Source organism: Sceloporus occidentalis, unplaced genomic scaffold (assembly GCF_023333645.1).
Source record: "Sceloporus occidentalis isolate IW3139 unplaced genomic scaffold, rSceOcc1.0.p SCAF_114, whole genome shotgun sequence".
Classification (NCBI taxonomy): Eukaryota; Metazoa; Chordata; class Lepidosauria; order Squamata; family Phrynosomatidae; genus Sceloporus; species Sceloporus occidentalis.
Window position 1 is genome coordinate 40,856 of NW_028317094.1, and position 8,916 is coordinate 49,771.

General features: G+C 44.4%; 1 protein-coding gene across 1 annotated transcript; it reads right to left on the minus strand.

Annotated features, from left to right (window-relative positions):
* Positions 1–232: 232 nt before the first annotated feature.
* LOC149282420 (uncharacterized) lies at positions 233–5,354 on the minus strand. Its single transcript, XM_089498198.1, has 2 exons — positions 5,255–5,354; positions 233–1,469 (listed from the first exon to the last, which is right to left on the minus strand). Exons 1-2 carry the CDS (start codon positions 5,301–5,303, stop codon positions 736–738), a joined length of 783 nt encoding a protein of 260 aa, XP_089354324.1. The 5' UTR covers positions 5,304–5,354; the 3' UTR covers positions 233–735.
* Between the last annotated feature and the right edge of the window lie 3,562 nt (positions 5,355–8,916).

The following is an 8,916-nucleotide window of genomic DNA, read 5'->3' on the forward strand; positions in this document are numbered from 1 at the left end:
AGCTGGACTCAGGAGGAAAAGGCAGGAAAGGAAGGCTCTGCTTTGGAAATAAAGCTCTCTCTGTGTATCTTCTATGTTTGTGTTTGTGTGTGTTTGCCTCTGGTGTTCTTATGGCTGGGAATGGAACAGAAAACTGAGGAGGGAATAAAGGGTCAGTTTAGCACAAATTCACAACTTCTGTGCATTTAAGAGTCCAGTGTGTTGAAATAGTAAAGAACTTTATTAAGAACACAGAGTCAAAAATTCAGTGGTTAAGCCAGAACTGCCCATTCCAAGCAAACAATACATTAAAACCCCAAACACCTAAAACTGCTCCCTCTTCCAAGCCTAGCTCCCCCCTCCAATTCCTACAGTCTATGTCCCACAGGTAACAAGCCCCCCTTTGCCATCCCTAGAAACTAGCCCTTTCTGTTAATACCAGCCTCCGACTTTCTTCAGCCAACATCCCACACAATGCAAAAGCTATCATTCCCATAAATATTCTAGACAGCTGCAACAAATCCCAGCCCCTCATCTAGCTAACCTATACCATGACCCACAATCCCCAGCCAAATAGACAACCCATAGCAACTATCTATACTATTAGCAAATAAAACCTAAACTTAACAAAATACAACTTTAAAACAAACAGACATATGGACAGAGAAACCTTACAAACAAAATCACAAGGGCCTTTTCTTAGCACCGTTGGATTGAAAATATTTTATATTCCTTACTGACAAAAATAATGTTAGTTTACTGCTGAGATTTGTGTGGCTTCGCTCCTGTGTGGACTCTCTGATGTGTCACTAGGCTTGACCTCTGAGAAAAACATTTCCCACAGTGCTGGCATTTGTATGGCTTCTCTCCTGTGTGGATTCTCTGATGTGTCACTAGGTTTGACTTCAAAGAAAAACATTTCCCACAACGCTGGCATTTGTATGGCTTCTCTCCTGTGTGTATTCTCTGATGTGTCACTAGGTTTGACTTCGAAGTAAAACATTTCTCACAATGCTGGCATTTGTATGGCTTCTCTCCTGTGTGGACTCTCTGATGTGTCACTAGGTCTGACTTCCAAGAAAAATATTTCCCACAATGCTGGCATTTGTATGGCTTCTCTCCTGTGTGGACTCTCTGATGTGTCACTAGGACTGACTTCTGAGAAAAACATTTCCCACAATGCTGGCATTTGTATGGCTTCTCTCCTGTATGGAGTCTCTGATGTTTCACTAGGTCTGACTTCTGAGAAAGACATTTCCCACAATGCTGGCATTTGTATGGCTTCTCTCCTGTGTGGACTCTTTGATGTGTCACTAGGACTGACTTCATATAAAAACATTTCCCACAATGCTGGCATTTGTATGGCTTCTCTCCTGTATGGACCCTTCGATGCATGACAAGGATTGACTTGTAAGCAAAATGTCTCCCACAATGCTGGCATTTATGTGACTTCTTTCCTGTGTGGATTCTCTCATGACTCAAATATTTTTCTGTAAAGAAGCACAGTGACAGATAAGACTGAAAATCAGCATTAAGAGAGGAGGGTGTTACCCATGATTTAGCCCTCATTAACCCCTCCTTATTAGAGATTAAATTAAGAGAGTTTCTGCTAGTAACCCAAGCATGACCATACTACTTATGCCCCTAAATCCATGGAACAATTGTATCCTTATTTATAGGAGTTAACAAAGAAGAGATTGGAGGGGGACTTAAGGGAATCACTGGAAGCAGATAGTCAGAAAAAGGAATGTTGCAAAAATATTGTATTAAACATGTGGAGAAATAGTTTGATTGGCAAGTGGCATCATATCCTGTGAGACTGCCATAAAGTCCTGAGTCAGAGACCAAGGCATGATGGAAGCTAACTGCAGAGGTCCCTTCATGCTGTGTGGCACCAGGAGATGACTCACAACCAATACAGTATACAGCTCACATGTGGATTGGTGTGGATTAGAGTTGTGTGTACAAGGGATGGTGAAGTTGATGGAAGTCGGAGAGGAGAGCTTGCAAATAATTGTATTATTAGGAGCAGGTAACTGTTAAAGTTGCCAGATATTGGGCATCTGCGATTATTTGTAGCAGATTTTTTTTTGGAACAGATGTAGAAACACCCATGAAATATCTTGAAATAATTATGACCAAGAGTCAGGCTATTACATTTTTATACAACTTCCATTTTGGAATTAATAGGATTGTATACAGTGTTTTCTGCACTATATCCATTTGACTGTTCTGTTTTATATGAATCATTTTAGAAGTTTGAAGTTAATGAGTGGGTTGCCACTATAAACACTATAAACACGCCATGTGCAGCTTGTATTCTGCTTGAAATGTTATATAACTCAGCTTGGGAGATACTCGATTAGGATACAACTTTCTAAGCAACCGTGCCAAAGCTACTATTTTAAGTCTATATTTCTCAAAGTTATTTGGGACAATTTTTACCTGCCAGGTTTAGGATTTCATTTTATGGATTGATGTTTACCCTTATTGCTACAATACAAATTACTTCTTGTGATGCTTTGTGTGTTTTTCAAGCTAGGCGATCCTGGCTTTGCTCCTGCCTTCCCCTCCTGGATCCCAGAGGCCTGATCCCCTTCCTTTTCTCCTTTCACTCTCCAACCCTGCCTCTTGCCCATCTGCACTGCTTTACCATTTGACCTTCAGCATCTCTTCCCTGCCTTTCTGTTTTTCACATTGCCTCCATCTCTCTATCACAGACACACACCCACAGAGTGTGATGCACAAAAGGGACACTTTGAGGCTCATTTCTTGAGAAAGGCAAGACAATCAATATACAACTAATGCATTAGGAAAGGCAGAACAAGGAGTCTGGGACCTGGTTTCTGATGTTAGTGAGGGTCAAGTGTGAGGGATGAGCCTTAAAACAACCTTAAGGCATCTCTAAGACAGAGATGGACTACTGTTGGGAAGTGGGGTGGTCACATTGGACCCCAGGGGATCTCAGGGGAAACCCCAAATTGTGTTGCCTCAAAATATGGTATAATGTTTTGCCCTTTAATATCCCACAGCATCCCTTTGTGGAAGTGGAGGCCATTTTGCCACTGTTGGGCCCTTTCTGAGCCATTGCAGGGCCAAGGGAGGCCCTTTTCCCACGAAGCCTCTCCAGAACCTCAAAGGGCTGGAAGAGGGGCCACAAAAGCCAGGAAACTTGCTCAGGAATGGGCTGAGGACCATTTAGGGGCAAAAAGCATTAATCTCCATGGCTCCTTCCCACAAAATTCCAGAATTGGCAGTTTAGGATTGGATATTGAGAATCCTTACAAAGTGGAGAACAATAGTGCCTCACTAAAACTAGAAATTCCAAGATTCCACAGGAAGTTGTTATGACAATTAAATTACGTGTGAAAGGGAACTAGGAATGGTACTAGAGCACAAGTTGAACATGTGTCAACAGTGTTATGCAGCAGCTAAAAAGGCCAATGTGATCCTAGGCTGTATCAATAGGTCGGCAGCCCTCCAAAAGATCAAGGGAAGTAATAGTTCCACTCTATTCTGCTTTGGTCAGGGCTCACTTGCAATGATCCTGTGTCCAGTTCTGGGCATCACAATTCAAACAGATGTTGAGAAACTGGAGCATGTCCAGAGGAAGGAAACCAAAATGGTGCATGGTCTGGACACCATGCTCTCTGAGGAATGAGTTAGGGAGCTGGGTATGTTTAGCTTAGAGAAGAGAAGGTTAAGAGTGGATATGACAGCCCTGTTCAAGTATTTGAAGAGATACTGAGTATGGAGCAAGCTTGCTTTCTGCTGCTCTAGAACAAAGGACACAGAACAATGGACGCAAGTGTTAGGAAGGATCGAATCAGGGGAATTTAATTAGCTCAAATTTACAAGAGGCGTGTCCTAACAACATACGCAGCAGATTGAATCCCTATGTGTATACCAGAGGTCATATAGTCCAACCCCAAGAAACAGAGACTGCAATGCCAATGAGTTGCAATTAAAATATAAACATTTATTAAAGCCACACAACCAAAAAGGGATCACACACGCACACGCACATTCAATGCTAAAGCAAGGGAGGGGAAGAGTTGGGGGTAAAGGAGAAAGGATAGAGGCACCGTTGAAATATTTACCTTAGGAGTCTTCTCCAAGCGACAGATGTCAGGGATGTTGGTAAGTGAACACGGCAGCGGGGAACAGAAAGCAAGCGGCAACCGCGATGGCTAGGAGCTAAGTTCCAGCGGGCTAAGCTAACAAGAGGCCCGAAAGAGACAGTGGGCTTTGGCTTGCCCAAGTGATTTCAGCAGGGCGCAGTGCCCAAGAGAGCTCCGGAGCGATTGCTCAACAGAGTTAAGGTTTGGAACTGTAGCTCACAAAGCCCAAAGGAGGGCTGGAATCTGGGTCTTATTTATACTGCGAAACGTATCCTCAGGCTATAGCTACCTGCGGAACAAAGGTCTTCATGGCTATCTATTGACTAAGACTAAAGTTAAACAATGGATACACAAAAGGGTCTGCCACTTCGTTGGGAGAAGACTACTATGTAGATGGCTGGGTACTTAATACCATCAATAGGTGAGGCAAACTTCCTTTGTCCTCATTCATGTTGCCTGCGACAATGGCAACTCCCAGAACTGGTTTTAAAGGTTTAAATATACCTTTCTGCTTTAGCCATGGCCTGCTAGGCTTCTCTGGCTACGTGGTCAGCTCGCTTTTGGGATAATGGCGGCTGTGATGGGATCAGTCAGGGGTCATGATTTTTGATCGCTTGGTACCCAAAATTTATATAAATCCAAACTCGATCACACAAGCCACAGGAAAAAAGGTTCCACCAAAATATTAGGAGGAACTTCCTGACAATAAGAGCTATTCAACAGTGGAATATACTCCATCAGAGCATGGTGGCATCGCATTATGGTTATTATTATTATTATTATTATTATTATTATTATTAATTTCAAATTAATGGACATGGAACAATGGATGCAAGCCACAGGGACAAGAGATTCCACTTAAACCTTAGGAGGAACTTCCTGATAGTAAGAGCTCTTCAAAAGTGGAATATACTCCCTCAGAGTTTGGTGGAGTCTCTTTCTTTAGAGGTCTTTAAACAGAGGCTGGATGGCCATCTCTTGGGGGTGCTTTGAATGTCTATTCCTGCATGGCAGAAGATTGAACCGGATGGTCCTTGTGGTCTATTTCAACTCTTTGATTTTATAATTCTTAAGTTTAATCATAGCACTCTGACAGTGAATTATGAAAGGGCCCTCAGTCTTCAAAGGAAGTGAAATGGATTCAGGTTCCTTACCCACAGAGGCTACATTTCCATAATTCTCCATCATCACATAACTGTACATCAGTCTCTGTTTCTTCGTTAACAGTTTCCATTCCTCCTCAGTGAAATATACAGCCACATCCGCAAAGGTCACCTGCAATAGAAAATAGCCCTGATCCAGAGAGTGACTAGACAAAAGGGGAGGAAAGCACATGGTGCATTGCAAATATTATTTCAACACTTCAGAATCCAGTCCAGGAAATAAACTTTAAATTCTGCAAGAAAGCAAAAAGCTACAGCCTTTGAGATCCAGTTTGTCTCGAATCCTTTCAATATAATATACAATATGATAAACAATATATTTTTGGCCATTTCTGGAATATTATTGATTGATTAACATACTGGCTATTCCAACATGTATATTAGTTTTCATTTAGCCATATTTCACCTAATTTCAGAGGCAAATTTCATTTTTAAAAAACAGTTCTGGGGAGTACTCTGGGCTTGAGGGCCACTGGGCCCACCTTCAATTTAAGTCCAGAGATATTCTTCCATATCATCCAGCATTTCACAGATGGGGAAAGCAACACACATGTGGACAAACAACACCAGAAGTGAGTCAAGATGGCCAAAGTTGTTAATGATAAAGATCACACAAGCGAGAAAGGGTACAGCATTTTGCTTTTAGCTCAGATTCCTGGCAAGGGCAAGACCCTGCCCCCTTCTCTCCTCCCCTCTCCCCTCTTTTGCATTGATGGGCTGTAGACTCTTTTGAACCTGGAATGCACTTTGCAGCAACTGAACTGACCTGAGGAGAAAGGAGGAAATGGGAGGAGAAGAGTGAAATAGGACATTTCCTAAGCCCCTGAAAAAATGAGGAGACAGAGGATTAACCAGGACTCTCTCTGCCAAACTGGGACAGTATCTTCTCCGCTTGCTTTCATGATCCAGCCCAGACACAGATAAAACGAATAGTCAGGATGGCAACTTACCAAAGAGCTGTTAACCCTCAGCAGCCTCTTTCTGTTGGAGCCCAGCTCCGTCTGCTTGGCCTTTGTGTTGGCCATCAGGTGGGCAGGGGGATCCTGGTGGCCCTGCACTTTGGTCACTTCCAGCAAACAATGTCCCAACGCTGTGTACAAGGGGATCGCGATGAAGTTCCTGAGAAAAGAGACCAGGGTAAGGCTTGGTTTAGCAAGAAAACCTGCAGCAGTCAAAGACACAGAGAACAGCATCCTGCTGATGACATACGCAGGTAACATATGCCTCATTTGGGCCGATGTAGAGGTGACCATCCCCTTCCTCCCTCTGCACCAAAGAAAACCCCCTGGACCTAGCACAGACTCACTGCAGCTCCCCTACACAACAGTTACTCCATGCCTTGTGAGAGTAGCTGGGGATCAGGGGATGGGGAATTGGAAAGGGTCCTGACTATGTCCTCATAGCTGGATGTGAAATGAGTGCATTATCTGCTGAAACCTGCAGAGGTCCACAATGCCCTCAGAGGAAGATTTCTTCATTTTGCTTCTGACTACAGAAACACAGCTGGATGCTTCTCTAATACCTCACACCCAACACTCTCACCAGGCATGGAATGGCCATGCGGGATGCCTTCCACAACTGTATGGTAGGACCTGGGTCACTGAATGGCCAGTTGTAGTCTGATTCCACTTGGAGCAACACTGGAGCATAGAGGGTTCTGCTGGGTCAGGCTGTCTGGCCTGGTTGGTTCCTCATTCTCCCAGTGGCCAAACCAGCAGAACTCTCTATGCTCCAGTGTTGCTCTGGGTGGAATGCGTCTAAAAATGGCCCTTCCCCAGGGAGGCCCTCAGTCAAGAAGGGCAGGAAAGGAGCTCTCTCTTCTCAGGTTGCCCCCCTTCCATGGGATCCAGCCCTTCTCCCAGGATCAGGGGGCACCAGAGGATTGAGCTGATGGAAAGGGAGCACCCAATTCCCATGGCAGCCTTCTGCATGCAGAGAAGTCACAATTCTGATAGTGTCTTTGCCCATGTGGAGAGTGCCCATTTTCCACACTGTTGCCTGTCCATCTTGTCTTGGGAATATCCTGTTCCAGCCACATGCAGACCTAAATCCTAGCCTCTATCTTGTGCCTAGTCCTGATCAGAGTAGAATCACTGAATCAGTGGGATTTATCTATAAATAATAATAATAATTTGTTTTATTTATATACCGCTATTCCAAAGATCATAGCGGTGAACAGCAAGTAAGCTAATTAGCAAGTAAGCTAATTTGCCCCCAATAGTCTGGGTACTCATTTTAGCAACCTCAGAAGGATGCAAGCCTGAGTCGAGCTTGGGCCCTTTGCTGGTCTTGAACTCGCAACCTTGTGGTTTCGAGTGAATGGCTGCAGTACAGGCATTTAACCACTGCGCCACCAGGGCTCCTATAAGTTGACTCACCAGTCACTTATGGGTTCAGTGGGTCTACTCTCTAGGGATAACCAACAGGATTCAGGACTCCTCAGATTTTTAAATGCAGGAATGCAAATTTTTCATGCTATGTTATCCTCACTGATGAGAATTTGACTTCTCTTTCACACAGAGGAGGAGGGGGAGGACCTGCTCTATGTCCCAGGTGGAGAACCTGTAGCTCTTGGGCTGGATGAGACATGAATTACTTTACATATCTAATCCATGTCCTCCCCTCATCATGGCTGCCTCCCCATTTAAACACTGGTCAAAATAATTACTTTATTTTTGCAGATGAGACTATTTTTCTAAGCATAACTGCTGCGTTTCCTATGTCAGTCATAGCAGGAGCATGAAGTATGAACCTCCTCCCTCTTCTTGCTGAAGCCACATAGAAATTGAGGCATGTACATTTGTGTGCATTGTTTCTGAATGGATCTATTGTTAAAATCACAATTTCTTCATTTTTCCTTGAATATTTTTTAAAAAGATGCACACTGCTGAATATGTTGCACTTGATATAACAAATATATATAAATGTATAGCTTTATGACTTGAATATTGCACCCTGGATTATGCTCATTTGGGGTAAGTGAAGATGTATATAAATCTCCCTTCCACCTTCTGGGAAGAAAATGCTGTTAGAGAGCGAATTTGGGGCTTTATGCCTGCAAAGCATGGGCTCAGTCTCTCAGCTGCAACCCTTCCACACAATCCTGGACTGAAACATTTAAGCAAAAGTCCTCTTTCAGCTCCAGGAATAAAGGGCTACCTTCAGTACAGAGACCCTGATTCCTGCAGCCCCAGAAAGGCCTCTCCTTCAGTCCTTTATGGCTGGAGCTTCCCTGGGTCAGAGGCCGTCTCCTCAGCCGTAGAGAAGGGTTGCTCTGAGTGCGAAGGAGGAGGAGGTCCACATGGCTGAGGGAGGGAAGGCAATGGGGAAAGGTCAGTGCCAATGGCCATGGAGGGCAGAAGGTGACAATGCTTAGGAAACTCCTCTGAATCCCAGCCCTAGGAATGAGTGGCAGGAGTGAGTCCAGGGGGCTGAGGGGGTCTCCTTTCCCAAAGGGGAGAGAAGGACCGGTGGACCCTTCCTAGCTAGGGCCCAAAGGGAGGGTCTTTTCCCCACCTCTCTCTCCCAGCCCCCAAAGCCCAGCCTCCCCACTGGCCCTGGGTCCCCTGCCTCCCTTCCTCAGACCCCACAGGCCCCTTCCTTCCTTCCTTCCTTCCTTCCTTCATTCCTTCCTTCGCCATAAAATGGAGGCC

Excerpts from the sequence above, each read along its gene's own strand:
- LOC149282420 (XM_089498198.1), bottom strand. The coding sequence starts at position 5,303 with ATGTACAGTTATGTGATGATGGAGAATTATGGAAATGTAGCCTCTGTG. Across the intron at positions 1,470-5,254 it reads TGGAAATGTAGCCTCTGTGG|AAAAATATTTGAGTCATGAG; the intron begins GTAAGGAACCTG and ends GCTTCTTTACAG.